The sequence below is a fragment of the Bombus flavifrons genome, chromosome 12, assembly GCF_040668555.2.
Source record: "Bombus flavifrons isolate JBK064 chromosome 12, iyBomFlav1_principal, whole genome shotgun sequence".
In the NCBI taxonomy this organism is placed as follows: domain Eukaryota; kingdom Metazoa; phylum Arthropoda; class Insecta; order Hymenoptera; family Apidae; genus Bombus; species Bombus flavifrons.
Window position 1 is genome coordinate 12105623 of NC_138453.1, and position 16692 is coordinate 12122314.

General features: G+C 40.3%; 1 protein-coding gene across 5 annotated transcripts in view; it reads right to left on the reverse strand.

The window, feature by feature from the left end:
- for (cGMP-dependent protein kinase for) overlaps window positions 1-16692 on the reverse strand; it is a 114200-nt gene that overhangs the window by 3435 nt on the left and 94073 nt on the right. For 4 of the 5 annotated variants that reach the window (XM_069124736.1, XM_069124732.1, XM_069124734.1 and 1 more), the window contains 2 exons: window positions 192-411; window positions 43-106 (listed from right to left, as the gene is read on the reverse strand). In XM_069124736.1, coding sequence (XP_068980837.1) covers window positions 43-106; window positions 192-411 — 284 coding nt within the window. Of the gene's footprint in view, window positions 1-42; window positions 107-191; window positions 412-11314; window positions 11471-16692 lie in introns of those variants that run through there. The other variant, XM_069124737.1, reaches the window with a different exon arrangement.

The following is a 16692-nucleotide window of genomic DNA, read 5'->3' on the forward strand; positions in this document are numbered from 1 at the left end:
GAGAAACGAGAAGAATATCATCGAGAGGATACCAAAGCTTACCTCTTCCAATACGTCTGAAATTTTGATTAAAGTCTCCTCGGGCAAATTCTTGAAGATAGGAACGCTGAAACAAACAAAATCACGTCGTTCGTTAAGCGTGTCTTCGCTCTTCCACTCTGTTACAGTTATCGCGTGGAAATGATTTTTACCTCTTTAAGAAATCCGTGTATTCGGCCTGCCGCGAGAGGCCGGTTCTCATCATAATCGTTTGGAAGCATTGCCGATCGATGGCCCATAGCTGGCAATCTGTAGCCGCTGTTATCGTCGCTGTCCTCTTACAATTGTAAAGAATTGCCAGCTCACCGAGCACCTTGCCCGGTGCCAGAGTGCTCAAGTATTTGCCATCACGAGACACTTCCACTTTACCCTCTGCAAACAAGATCGAATAATTAGTATTTGCTGGATCTGTCAAACATCGTTCGGTCATCGTTTTCGTGCCACACAACGTACGGTATCATCGAGCAGAATGTGATTTTTCCTCAGAACACAATTCTTTTTTTTTTTTTTTTATCAAATTAAACGAAAGTAAACACCAAACGAAGATTTTTCGTTGCTTCGTGGAAAGAACAAAAGTTTCTCGATATGCTCTTTCCTAACGCGACCGAAAGATAAATTTCGACTAACGGCGCAGGCGATCGCGTTTCGACGAAGTTTTCCACTAGTCGCGGTTCACGTTAACAAACGATCGACCGTATCGTGCACGTTAAGGAGAATATTGTCCATCAGTCAGTACAACCGGATGACGTAGTTATTGGCGCAAAAATCGATTATTACAAAATTCGAGTAATACCTGCGTCGTTTGTTACGCACGATGGAACCTGGCAGGATAAGCTACGGATCACGCAGATGTACTTTTTATGAAATCTTAATTCTTCATATTCGTCGTAATTGAAATTCGTATTTCATTTTTGTACATATTTACACGCGAACGATTTAATTCGCGTTTCTGGATAACTTGGAACGTCTAATATTTCAATCTGAAGTAACTCGATAGATGTAATTACGCTATCTCGAAAATCCTGCAATCCAGGGGACGCATGCTGTTGAAATCTTCGCAGCAGATAATCAAAAACACATTAGACGACTCGTCAAGCTTATGCTATATAGCGCATACAAATCATATTCTTCTATCATACGTGGAAACATCGAAGATATAATCATATCGACAGAGTCGGATTTTTCGAAATTCCTTTCATCGATCGTACTTTTATTCGATGATAAATCGCGCGGTTCTAATTGTATATCGATCTATCGTATATCACGATAAATTAGGGGAACAGTCGGGGGGTTAAATCACACTGTTTAACAAAGTTTTTAAATATCCAACGTTGTTAATAATTACTTTTTAGACAATGTTATACCGAGCTTCTTTAGCAATGCTTCGTGATAATTGCGCGGCATTAAACCGCGCGCGTCACTGAAAAATCTCGCACGACCAAAAACCCCGCAAGAAATCTTAAACGCGACGAAAAATAAGAAACATCTCGTAAAACTGGTAATTTTGCGGTTGTCCGAATGGAGCAAATTGCGTCACGCGGCAGTGTGTAAAGATTGCCCTCTCTGCTATAGTAATCAACATTTTTCAGCGTGTGGACGCGAGTGTGGACCGGATGTAATGAACGTACGCAGTTATCTCAGGCCCAATCCCTTAGCGCACAATGGGCCTATTCATAAAAGCATCCGGTACCTGTGCAGTTTTCTGTTCGCTTACCGTTAACGTGTGCATTGTATACTCGATTTCGCCCACGTTCTTGCTTCTCCGATTAGACTGTTTGTGCCGCTATTACCGACCGTAAACAATTCTTCGTAGCGCTATTCTGCAATTCGTTGTTTCTTTCTTCGCTCCACTCGGAGAACGTAAAGCGGAGGAAACTGCTATCTACCCGGCGGAAGTTCCCTTATGCGGTTTAGTAATTTTTCACGTATCAGCAAGATACCGTCGATTTCTAAATTTTTGTTACCGATACTCGGCGTGCAATTGGTGATTTTAGGCGTCGCTATCGCATCGCGTACGATAAAGCTGCGATTATTTTCTTCGTGTTAACGCAATGAGAAGAAAACGTTGCGAAAAATGGGGTTTAAGAACTCGTACTATTCACTGGGAGGAACGAAGAACGTTTGATCAACGTAAATCCTAAAGTCGGATCGGTGGAAATCTGTAAATTGATCGAACCAACGCTATGGTGGTTTGCATCGGAATTCCAAGAAACGAGAAATACTCGTTCGTGACAATACCCTCTCTGTAAACGAGTCGACTTCATCTGGATTCGTTAGATCCGCGTTTCTTTTCTAGGAAAAGAGCGAGCCGGCGCAGAAATAGATGGAGGAAGGGAGAGTAATTGTTAAATGAAAACGATTAGCCAATCATAGCTGACTATTGCCGCTATAAATATTCGTCACGAGTTGGTAATAATCGGTTGGCACGATGTAAACTTCAAGTTGAAATATTACCGATGGCTACGCGAACAAAAAGATGAGAGAGATCTATGAACGTGAACTCTTCCGTGATAAATGATATTTGGCCTTCTTTAGGTGCTGGGAAACGTCTAATTCGTTTCCTCTATTACTTTCTATATTTTCTATTCGTAGTAATCGTTTTTTCTCGTTAAGCGAGCCACTCAGCAGCGAAACCGATCGATTACGTTTTCTAAAAATTTCATCGATTTAATAGCAGAATCCATAAGCAAGCGTTTGACTTTATAATCAATTTGATTTCCGTGCGATTTAAAATGGCAATGGTCGAAAGAAGCGAAACTGGTATCGTAAGGATATCGCTTCTATCGAAACCTTTACGAAGAAGGAAAGAAAGAAAGGAAGAAGCAGCCGTGTATCATCGAATCAACTCGTTACAACGATTCACCTTTATACGAACGATCAGAAAGATTTCTTAATATTAAACGAACTTTTCGGATCGCCGAGTTCAAAGTTTCTATACCTTAACAGAGCGATTGGCTGGTATCTCCGTTTTCTCCGATCATTCGTCGCATAAAAGTCAGGTAGACACGTGAAAGCTTGGTTTTTGCGAAGCTCGACAACAGCTTGGAGCGTGTTTCTTAACGCGTAACTCGTTCCGCCACTCGGTATATCGTATATCTGTCGTGGAGGCGTGCTCTTCTCGATTAAACGAGGCCACACAGCCGCTTCTTCCAGTGCATGGATCTCTTCGCGTTGTCTCGTCTTTCGCGAAATGCTTGATTTACTGTTGCGCCGGCATAATTTAAACCGTCGAAGGTGATTCACTTTAGCAACGAAGGCGCAATGTTCGGCCTTTTAGACGAAGATGGCGAACGAACGAGAGAGAAAAGGATACGCATTCGGCTCGCTTCAGGTTTCACGCGTCTTCCTCTTCTCTATTTCTGGCGCGTCTATAGCGCGTTCATGATTCGTTAGGACCTATACTGTAATTCGGTAATACGTAGATATTTTGTCAAAGAGAGGGTTGAGAGAAGGGGATAGTCCACGGCCGTATTGTCCCGTGAACGTTGCTTTCACTTCCTCGCGTGCATATAACGTATCCTGTCAAGAACGAGCCGGTACAAAGAGACTTACGTTGCGAACCGGTTTCGAACCGATGCGATTCTCCGGGATAACTGGCCATTCTTCGACTCTTCTCTGGACTTTGCCGATCTATCAGTTTGGCTCAGTTCGCATCGAACGATTGCGACTGCCGCTCAAAAGTTTCACTTCGGTTACTCTACCGGAGAACAGAACTCCAACCTTCAAATTGGGAAACGTACTCGTACGTTTCCTACGATCCTATGCGACAATGTTAACGCGTTTACCGTGGCACGGCACATATAGGGCCTGTAACGAACCTTCCTCTGGCCTGCCGCCTCTTTTTTTTATATTGCCGTCATATTTCCACGTTTCTCAACGAAATAAACGCTAATTAAGTATTTGCAAGATAAACTTACGTAACACGTAATAGTAGCGAGAAATTCTACGAGACTCATTTGCTCCTTAGAGGCAAAAATGTAACGACTCGTTGGTTGTACGGCTGTTATTTGTCCCGTGCCGCTAAGGATACTTTATATCGCACGTATCAGTTGGATTTAAATGAACGCGGATTAAAATAATTGTAATACGTTGTAATATATTTGACAAAATTTTCAAATGTGAAAGTGCGATACAAAACATACGCCGAGACGAGCATGGTATGGCAGAGTCCCGTATCGTGAAATAGAAAAGTCTTTAAAAGAACCTGTCGCAGTGAACGCGTCAAGCTATTTACGACGATGACCTCATAGCTTCGATTAATCGTTTTTATTTTTTCATATTTCCGCGTACATTTAAAAATATGTATCGTTTAAGATTACACGTGCGAACGAACGCTTCTCGAGGTGTCTTATCGCGATTTACTTATTTTCTCTGAATAGATTAACATGGTGGTGTCGTTACGAGGATTTTCTGCTTCAAAGTCTGTTGGCATAGCGAAGCGGTAAACGAACGGAGAAAACGAGACCCCATGCACCTGAAGGTTAAACGTTCAGCCACGATGAAAGCCCGCGTCCCGATAAAAATTCCTCGCGTGACGGATACTCGAGAAAGTTATTTCCTCGTAAACTATAAATAACGATAGCGAAAAGCGTTTCAAAGGACAAGGTTTCGGAGCTGTGCCAACGCGAATTTCACCAGAACGTTCGTACTTGACATTAATATTCAACATCACGAGGGACGATCGTAAAGTTTAATTTTTCCCACAGTTCTTTCAAATCTTCCCTGACCTCGTATTACGTTCCGCTATACGTTTTCTAACGTATTACGTTATATTATCGTAGGAAGTGATCGTAAATAAGGTATTTATCCAGATGTTCAATAGGAGTCGCGTTACAGCACGACGGAGCGTCGGATTACCATTCGGAAGGCAGAAAATAAAAAAAAAAGAAAAAAACGACGGTTTCGCAAATGGGAAGGAGATTGAAAATCTAGGAACGCGCTAGCCCCTGGTACTTATTGTGCGTAATGCAATACGGTAACGCAATACACTAATGCCTGAACAAGAACTTACTCATTTACATAAGTTGCTTCATCTTGCAATCAAGGTTGTCTCTTATCTCTAATTCGTTATGCTATTCGCAAATACCATTTAAATTTAAATCGAGATATTGCTCATAGAAGACAAACACGGCGGTGACTTTGATTAATCGCGGAGTCCTTGTTCGAGGTTCGACAATGGCTCTAATTTCGAGCAATTTTTAATAAGACAGGTATCAATGCCTGGAATCGCGCGACGTTAATACAAATTGGCAATTTGAAAATTGTTTGTCATAGTTGGCAAAGTGTTGCTTTCAGGGGTCATCGACTTCGTTATTCAATTAAGCGTAAAGGATTCTACGTCCCGATTAGTCGAAGCCGTTTCAGAATGAATTACGTCGCGACTTGGGTAAATTATCGAGGAGGAAGAGCAGCGGAAAATAAGCGCCAAGTCGTTGCTTGTAACTAAAGTTAGGCTCGACGAGATCAACGCGGCCCTTGCGAGTTGAACGTTTGAAAGATGCGAGTAAGCGAAAACTCTTAACGAGTGCGACAGTTTTAAAAGTAGGATCGCTGGCGTGTACGTTTTGCGCGCATTTGCTGTCGCGTTTCGTAATTTTCTGACACGATTGCGTTCCTCCAAGAGCCGTGGCTCGCTCTTTCGCCACGGTTTTACGAGTCTTGACCTCCGTCCTAGGAATCCTCGTCCGATATTAACGCCGACCTCGCGTAACTCGTCTCGATGCTTCGACGTTACTCCTCTCCGACAGCTCTTTTAAACATCCGTTCGAGAAAACGACATATCGGGCTATCGAACGATCATTTGGAAAATGTTAGAAGTTAATTGGATAGAATTCGAGATCTTTGGAATATGAAACGAGTCGATAAAATTCGTAGAACCTGGAAACGGACGACAGTGCTTTCCCGCTCGCTGCGAAACAGGATAAAGTTTGGAAAGCGAACATAATTACGTGACTAACGGAATAATGTTACCTGGTCACGAATTCTCGATTACGAAAGGAAAAAGGAATGAAATTCCGTCGGGTTCTCGGTACATGTACGTGACATTTGTAATGACATTTATATACACGCGTTATCCGCGAAACGTTGTATAACCTTCGACCATCGCGAAAAACAAGAAGCGATTGATTTAGAATACCGAGGCAGTCTCGATGTAGATAGATCATCTTGATGAATGACAGAACGTAAACCCCGAATGGCAGACGGTATAAAGCGGAAACTTTTGCTGGAAAAGTAATTTGAGCAGCGATACTTTTAACCGAAACATCGATCAACGATAGTTATTGCAAAATATTCTAGAACTTCCTGAAATTACACTCTACAGATTTCAACGACGATCGACGAGGAAATTAAGCAGCTGATCTGTTATATATTTCTATAGATACGATTTCCATTGTCCTGTTGCTTTGTATAATAGACGTTTATCGATTCAAATAGCAAGTCCATTCAACTTGCTACATAGTTTTGAAATACTACGAGAAAACAAAATACTAGAAATAAAGAGCTATTATATATCCAATATGAATCGCAAATAAAGGAAGTCTGTAATTGCGAGTGATTAATACGTGTCAGTTTTATTGGAAACCTTACCGTGCAAACAGACACGACGTCCCCTTTCTCCTACGAAAAGTAAGAATAAATTAAATTCTGCTTTCGTAGAAGCAGCATCTCTTCTTGTCTCGTCTCTAAAATGATAAAATTCCTTTCTCGATTAAGCCGAAACAACGTTCTGTCATTGATTTCACGACTCTCTCTCTTCCAACTTGAATAGTTTAGTGTTGAAATCTAGTGCGAGTGTATTTTGCCATGATGTTTGCAAAACGAGCGATGAATCAGACATCGAGCTTTTTGTTCTGGATCCGAGAGAGGCGAGCTCGTGCCTCGCAACGTTAAAAACTCGATTCGAATCGGAATTTTCTAAACGGATACGCCGGCATCACCGACGTTATACGTATTTCCGTTTGGATCGCGTACACGGTTAAATAGAGTCTTTAACGTGACTGATAATTATAAAGCGTCTTGCGCAATTTCGATAGAAAGTTACGCTCTTGTTTCGCTAGCCGAACGTATGGTTAATCGGAGTAGTAAAATTCGATTAGATCGCTGCTTTCTACGGTATGTAGACGTATTATTCGTTCGTATTATACTACGCGTATTCGCTTGTAGTAGAATCTATCTATAGTAGAATCAAACTAGCGAATCGTTCTTGCGGAAATAGAACGTGCACGTACATTATCGCCAAGAATTTATTAGCAACTCTTTCTCCACTCTACGACGGGCAATTTAGTAAAAAGATACTTCTTGCTGTGCTTTGGATAAATTCGAGGATATATCGGCGACCACCAGGTGCAGCGTGAAGGAATTGTTCGAACGCGTCTCAGGTATTCGCAGATGCTTCGAAGGTACGAGAGACGAAGGGAGACGAAGAAAAGGGTCCACCCGCTATAGCTGACCCGCCAGAGACCTCGAACGAGAGAAGCTAACAGAAGAAAGAAGAAGATAATTCTTCTTCGAGGTCTGTCCGTGGTTTATGTTCTATTCGCATATAGGTACGATGAACGCAAGGCGCGAGACTTCTACCGGATGTTCCACGGAGAATACGATCGTTATAATTAAAATTGACTGGAAGAAAGATTATTTTATTAACAACGGACAGCGTTTGACGTTCCTTAGACGGATGGTTTATGAGATTGACAATCGTCATACGCACACACTTTCGAAATGACTCGTTCATACTCTGCGCAGCTGTGATTCTTTAAACTTTCCGCTTCGACTTACGACGAACCGTGTCGAACGATCTCTGTTTTGAAATTCAACGTTACCACTTAACTCTCAGTGGTACCGATTCGTCCTTTGAAATTTTGCAACGCTTAATGGCTTCGTTGGACCGAGAAACTTTCTCGCAATTTCTGCCAAAGTCAATTCCACGAACGATTTCCGTTTCATAGTAAACCACCGTCATCTCCTTGTCATAAATATATTTACGAAGGTAAGTCGTTTGTTTTAAGAATTAACCGTCGATCGGGTACTTGGATACGACGAAGTCGAACATCGTACAAGAAACGATCGGTTCCGTTTCTGGTAGACTGTTATATGTCTTATCGAAACAAAAATACCACAAGGTGTATCGATACTTACGCGAATGGCTGTATACATCGGGTAGCGCTGAATTTTAAAGAGTACACCGTGTGTGTAGAAACCCGCGACAGGCCACCTAGCATGACGATATAACAGGACAAAAAGTTTACGCCTCGCATACGATATCCCCGTCGAAAGGTTTTATTCGAAAGCCGCGTAACTGAATTCCCGCTTACTTGGTCTAGCGGTGTCTTATCGTCAGTCCAACCCGACGATCTCGTTTCTTCGACCCGTAGCGGATAACGACAAAGCGGTTCGTTGGGAAAATGCATGGTTCGAGCGTCGACTAGCCACCAGCTTTTACGTCAATGCTCGCCAGGAACCTTGACTAGCCAGTTTGCAAAAGCGGATCGCCGTCTCTAACGTTTCTTTCCTCATTATCGGTATATATGTTTCTCTTTTTTCGTGCCCGTTCGTTGAACTAGGTCAATGGATTCGTTATTCTAGCGACATCGAACGCGTCGCTAGCGAGGATGGCTCGAATATATCGTCAAGGACGCGAGACCACTTTTTCGGAGTAGATTTCTTACGGTTTGCCTCTGAACGTGTTCGTTGTATGTTGCTTTTAGAGGAGAGGTTTGTGGGACGATGGTGTCAGATTGTTTGAGAAAGATTGTTTCGACGAAAGAGTTAGGGAGATTAACGTGAGATTCAGTCGAAGAGACGAGAGTTATAGGATTATCCGTAGGATAGAACGATAGGAAATTCGGGATTTCAAAGAAGAAGAAGAACCGAAACGAGACTGTTTATGTACGCATATGGTTGATAAGACACCGGGATATTTCTTTAGAAAATATTTGCCGTAGAAGCTGGATATATTACTAGAGAGCTGGTAGAGCAGAGAATGCTGTTAGGAGAAATGGTCCTTATCACCGTACCGCCTCCAGGCGCGCGTGTAAGGAACCCTTGCATTGTTCACCATGAGTCATCGGTATATTTTTCGACTTTGCAAGATACCAGAACTTATTTCTCGCGTGCTGTATCCTTATAAGATTCGCACGGCTTTACTTAAGCAAGATCGAGCAAGAAAAAGGGAATTGCCAAATTAGTAATAGTTGGATTTATTAAGATTCCTCGGGCAAGTCCGTAATACGCGATTCGTCGGTGAAAAGCCCCGTTTATTTCCGCGCGTCATTCAGAAACTCCGATTCGACGGGCTATTTCATTCGCGTAAGTGTCAGATTAGAGCGCGTAGCGTGAAAGTAATTCTTCCTTCGCTTTTTAAAGCGCGTTTATTAACAAATGCGCCTGTATTCGCGTAAAAGAAAATTACGATGAACGCAAACATACGCAATTACTATTATATAAATCGTTATTACTTGGAAGTTTACCTAAACCCATCTAAACTATCAACAAAAGATAAGAACTTGAGTCAAGCGTTACTTTATCCAGTCGCCGTAAGACGTACAATTTTAAGTAGAATCTACCGTAGTGGTACAGAAAAGCAGTTGTTCAAAGCGTTGAGTTTTACCACATACATTCGAAGATCATAAACGTTTAATCATTCGTCGCGACAAAAGGCTTGCTTCTCTAACCAGATCACGAAGCAGAGTGACTCGAATCGCGTGGAATCTCGGACGACAGCTGTTCACCGGTCCAGTACGAATTTCCTGCGATTACTTTGAAACCAAATCCCTCGGAATTTTGAGCGTCCAGTACCCACATGTTGTCAGCCAGTTTGGGAGCAAATTGAGCTCGATTTCGGGCGAATAGGTGCACGACCTGTCTCGAAACTCGCTCGGTTTCTCCCTTTAACTCGATTCAATTTGAGCCAGTTCGATTTCTTAATATCTTTGCTCAAATTTATAGATCGGTGGTCTCACGTTTCCCGCATTTTTAGCGGCGTGGTACTTTTACCGAAGAAGCAAAAAAACAAGAATGCAAAGTATTCCCCTTATGAATATCACGAGCCATTTTAATTAATAACGAGGTAAAATTCACAAAGAATTAGGTGAGTTATGAGGCGCGTATGAATAATTACCGTCCATGGAAGATGTACTTTTAAATAACGGTGTCACTCGCGTAACACTGAACTGCCTGTATTATGAATACAATCCTTGAGAAAATTCAGCGTCGATGACAGCGCAAGTAGGTTCCAAGGTTCTGTCGCTTAGGTTTACGCGATTACGCTATATTTTTCCCACTATGTCTTCTCGAGATCTTCTAGTTGATCTTTTAAATATAATTCTGTCGTCGACTTATTCGATATATCAACGGAGAAACAAACACTCTAAAGGAATTTATACAAAGAGGGCAGACGCCAAGAAAGATTAATCACGAGATGAAAATAAGCGGAGCACGTCCTTAGATGAAATTTAAAAAAGTTAGGAGATACGATTATAACAGGTTTTATGATTATTTTAGAACCAAAAGCCAAAGATTGGGATCATAGGTGGATATAAAAATAATTCTTGACTCGTCGATTGGAACTAAACACTGTGCCTCTGTTCAAAATCACCTTCACTTTTGACCTCAGTGGACTTTTTTCTCGACCATATGTTGTAAGTATATTTTATAGGTCGAGATAAAAAAAGATGTCAAGTAGATATATGTCACTGGCAGAATTGTTAATGAGTTATGGAAAGAAAAGGGATGTACGCGATCAATAGACACGAACGTGCGTTACTACGGTGACTAAGTATGAATAGATGATAGATATTTACACCTAGTAGCAGTCAGAAGCTGTACGTACTCATACGACTCCAACTGCGACTTCGTTTCTAAATATTTAATATTCCTGCCAATACAAGACTGATAACAGCAAAGAATAGAATTATTGTTTGAAATTGGAGTCGTAGGAATATTACGATACCTTTCGACTACTAAATATTCCTGATCTATTCATACTTTGTCTATTCATCTATTCATATCGTTCTTTTTGGCATAGCCAAGAGCTGCTACGAAAGACATAACTTCCTTCAGCGTGCATTTTCGATAATATCACAATGGATATTTAAAACATAGTTCCAGAAATAGAAAGTTCATTGGCCTTCGATGAATACATATTACAAGCTCGTCGATGGTAACAGAAAGCTTCCTATATTTCCATTCGAGAGTTGTTAAGTCGTTCGATTCAAGACTACAAGCGAGCGTATTATAAAATAATCTGAAAACGAAGAAAATAATCGATCGAGCTTACCTGTTAAATATTCTCGTCTCGATCGAACACAGACGCTTTTAACGACACATAACAGTGTAACAGTTGGTACATAACATTATCTCATAAAACGACACAGAAAGCCAGAGAAAACGTTACTTTTACATCAGACAAACGTCAACCGTGGATTACTATTCTGTTGCGAGTGAGAATGTAGTGAAGTTTACGTCCGATGACTAGGCACTACTGTTGCCATAAACGGGAAAATAACTCGCGTGTGTAATGCGTTCAGAATTTTGTCACCTCTCTTCTATAACTATTTAATAATGACATTTTTGTTGTTATTTTGACCTATAAAATATCGACGATATATGGCTGGAGAAAACTACGACAACCTGTACATGGTATATTAACCTATGCTCAAATATCGAATACCAGATTCTTCTTCTCTACAAAACGCGTTAGATACTTGTTTCCTTAAATAGGCGGCTATATAACACCGGGTATTCTTGTGTGAAAGATACCAGTTTGCCAGGTAGTTTTGTCGATGGAGGTCAGCGGAAAATCTGGGTCGAAAGACCCACTGTGTAGTCTTTTTTCTATAGGTATAGACAGTCTCACGCAATCGGGCCAAAAAGCCACGGTGTCAAAATGGTAGAAGATCGATGAAAATTTGATTACCCAAGATTCAATTAGAAGCGATTTGAGATGCTCGAAAAATTTCTTGAAAGCTACTTTTTATCCACGTGTATCTACGTAGGGATATTAGTGTACAGCGAAATTGATTAATCTTGTTTTCTTCTCCGCTAATTTCGATGAAAATCACTCGAACAGAAAATCATTTACAATGTAACAACTTAGAATGCATTAACACAAATCGTTCAGTTTCTAGCTCGTTGAGTTTCTTTTCAAATACAGTATGGAAAATCTCGTTAATCCCGTAAGACTAATTAAAGGCGAATAGCAATAAGGTATGGCAAATGGGCTGGTAAATATTAACTAATTTAGTTGAATAAAATATGGCACGATAACTGCTCGATCAACAAGTTACATAACTAACAAGTTACATATCTGCCGGTCTAAAAACGAATAATAATTTATAACAGTCGGTTTAACGTATCGTAACGCATCGCACTTTACGATCTCACTCGCTTTGTTCAACTAGAAATCAAAGATTCCGCAGGCATTTAAATTGACTGAAAATTCTTGAGATTTCTCACTCGAGATTGAAAGAGATTTTGAAAACAGATTTGGACCTTCGTAGTTGAAAAACTTGCGGTTAATCTTTTAATTGGTTTTTCTCTGTACGTAGGGCACTATGTTTCACGGGACTTTCTCCCTTTCGTTGTCGATCGATCGACAAGAAACGTTAAGACTAGCAGTCACAACGAGAATCGTTGATCATGGAGCGAACTCATCGCGATTAATCCAGGCAGCGGTAACGAATATTTGCAATTAGAACTCCGGTTTGCAGCAAGAACGTGGGAAACACGGAAACACGAAATAGTCGTGCAATTAATGCTTCGCGTTGATTACCGTGTAGTACGATCGTTGAATCGGTTAAGCTGATTAACGAACGACGCGGTTTAACACCTAGAATACCAAAGTGAAACAAATTCTAAAACGATACGCGGTCGAGGAGCGTGAAAGTTGCAACACGATGAGCATCGTATGAATAACAGATGAAACTCTCTCGAGTCGAAATAAAAACAGCAAGCCGCGCTAAACTGCACGATAGGATGGCTTCTGCCATAAAATACAGTCAACGAGGAAACCGTGCTAACGAGTAACCGCGTTCCGTGCTCCAGAAACTAGGGGATTAAATCTGGTCGTGATTTTTGTCTCTACTCGCGTTTGTATACGATGGAAGTCGAGCCAAGCAAAACTTATTTTGTTTCGGTTGAGATATCTCGCGAAGGCCATAAATCTCGTGTAGGTGAATGTGCCTTTGAGATTTCAAGGTGATCTTTGCTTTTCAAATGGAACTATACATTTTTTTATACACCATTCGGTGCATTTTTTAATTCTCTATAAAAAAGTATTAAGCTACTCGGGTCGAATAATAATTAGATCAAATGATACTTTAACTTTAATCTTGTAGAACTTATCGTAGGAAAGACGCGGAACGCAGCGCTTTTACCTTCACGTTCTCCTTGTTTTTCGAACACGCAATTTGATGGAACTCGATGCAATTAACATTAAAATATGTTTTGAACAAAGCATTTGCAGATACGAGTAGCTTGATACCTTTTTGTAGAGGATGAAAGAGACCGCATCGAATACCGTATAACAAGATGCGCAGCTTCGTTCAAAAAGCAATCATCTCGATCATCTAAGATCACCTTGAGATCCCGTCATAACGTGTAAGTTTAGTTTTCTGTCTAATCTATTAAAATTTTATAGAAAATAACGTAAAACGATATTTGAATTAATGGAGCATCGCTAATAAAATCAATCAGAATGTCAATTAAAGTTAAAGCAGCCGCGTGATAGAACGACGAAAACGAAGCGATATGTTGTTCGAACGTGAGAGAGTAGCCGAGGGTGAAACGAAACGTTTCCGAATAGTAATTGCGATTTTTGTATCCCTATGAACTTGAATTCTACTAGTGTGTAGTAGTAGATTGCTGAATTTATTTCAACGATCGCATATTTCATAGATAATACTTAATACTTATGATTGCGTAATGCAATAAAGAGTAAAATTGTGAGAATCCAGTGGCAATTAAGATTATCTCTTACCAGTGGGATGATACTTGAGAAATAATTGTTTCTTTAGTAAGATAATGACGAACATTCTTATGTGCGGTATCTCGGTTCGAAATCTTTAAGGCAACTTGAAATTATGGAAAATTTACAGTCAGTGAGAGCGAGTGAAAACACAGTAATAAAATCATTTTCGTCTTAGAGAGACAGGTGGACATTTTTTAAATTTCGGATATTTCAATTCTATCGAAGTAACATTTCTTCTTCCTTTCCAAATATCGCGAAGCTCAGCCGATTCGTTTCTCAATTTCGACTTTCAACCGAGTCGTCGATAAATCATCGCAGTGGTCAGAAACGCGATTACAAATAATCGATCGAAGAAGAAAAATTCGATTTGATGTTCGAAGATACGATTCGTTGCTTCTTCACGATATAAAGAACGCGGTTAACGCAATGCGCCTTATCTTATGCAAGATGTTCTCCATAAAGATACAAAGTAAAATCAAAGTAAACGTCTGAAACGTGATTAGAAGCAGTGTAATCAACCTTCGCGTTGAAAGATACGAGCAGTAACAGGCTTGAGCAACGCTGCTCTTGCGATAGAGACGTCCGACCTAAATCTAGTTTTTGCGATAGCTGACTGATAGGTCAAATTAAATATGTAAACGGCTAGTATTCGCGTAATACGGAAACGATTGTTGTATTCGCATTTGTAGATAACCGAAGATCGCGCTTCGTGTGCAACTTCGATCCAATTTTATTTTTGTATCGTTATTTGCTTTCACAAGAATATTGCAATCGAAGGTTGAGACACGCATTTGTGTTCTATTTATATGCACAAGTTATTACGTCGATCTATTTTTTGATATTATTGGTGTTGCCGTACCGTAACTATGGTTTTACGATACGTCAATACGAGATTTTAATCTTTCGGTATATTTAGATTTCAGTATCTTTAGAAAAATCACGCGTCTAAGGGTTAAGTTGAGTTTCACGCAAGAATCGATCTCGAACGGAACATTTGCGCTTCGCTTTCGTTGACCAATGCGAGATTTCGCGTTGGATCCCGATCGAATCAAGGACAAACATTTTTCACAAGATTACAAAAGCTGGTCGCGAACGGTCGAGACTCGACCCGGATCTAGACGCTATGAGTGGTAGTGCAAACCAGTCTTCGCGGATATGTACCGTCTAATTGACGTTCTCTGCCTACGTGTGTATTGTATCTAATTTTATGATTAGACAACTTCCTCTCGCCTCTTTGCGAGGAATTAGGAAAAATTGATGTATCCTTCTTAGAAATGTTTAAATAAACTAAGAAGACAGGCGTGACAAACTTTAAAATGCAATGACTCACGATCAGATTTGGTCGTAGTAGGCATTTTTACTCTTTTTCTGCCTTCCAATTCGTGGTTCAGTCCGAACACCGAAATTATCAATTCTTAACGTGTATCTAGATATCGGCCTTGGCCATTATTCAAATAAACTATTTATCACAAAGTAATCATTACGATAATATATCATATGTTTAATTCAAATCGTGAATCTCGGACTTATCCAATTAAATAGAGGATCTTTGAAAGCGTAAAAATCCTGAAAACTTTGCAACTAAATTAATACGAGCATACTGGATTTTTATTTTTAGTGATGTCAACGACTGAGTGATATCCTATTACGCGATTACCGAGTGTTCCCAACATATACAGATTTTCCTCTTTTATTACCATTCCTATTGTTATTACGATCAATTGCTTGATCGTGTAAAGAGCGTCGAAGTAATCGTTCAAATTCCTACCTCTTTGATATTCTGTTCGAATCCGATTTATTTCGATGTTTTAATTTCGCGTTAATTTGATTTAAAAAGCTTCACTTGGAAGAGACGATCGATTTCGAAATACGCTTCGAGCATAGTTCACGATGTTCACATTTTCTTTAGATCGTCATCGCCTTCCTCCAGCACCTGAAGCAACGCTGACATTTTCTACCGTCGAATACATTTCCATAAACTTTTTTTACGTACCAGCCTTCGTGACGTTCATTTACTTTCGATAGATACAGTATGTCTAATAATAATTACATAGAAAATTACACAAACAGGAAATTTCATCGTTGAACTTTATCGAAAGCGTAGAAACGCAGAAATTAATCATTCAGACCACTATCGTTCAAAAGTTTCTATCAATTACTACGATCAACGAACGACCATGCATCTACCAGTGAATAATCGATCGACATCGATTCGGCGTGAGATTTATTCCAATCAGAATCACTCTAAAATGTACGTCGCGTACTACCGAATTATTTAAAATGTTTTAACGAGTCTAACATGAATCGATCCACAAATCGTTCTCTTATACGGCTGTTTATAAAGATAATCCTCGGCAAGGAATTTCTATGTCATAGTTGCTACCCGAGAAACATTGCGCGCACGTTTTTCTCAAATTTCGCTACGAACATTCTGGACAACCCGTTATTATCGCAGAAATGTGTCAGCTCTTACCTTGCGGTACCGCGTGTTCAGAAGCGTTACGCATACCGATCGATGGATCGATGTCATCGATATCGAGTCAATCCTGCTTAGAATATACAGTCCCGTGTAAAAGTTTTGCGATTAAACCATTCACATTACTCGTCTTACAATCACCAGCTAAGAACATCTTTAGGGAATGTTCCTACGTGCTTACTACTCTTGCATAACCGAACTAATATCACCA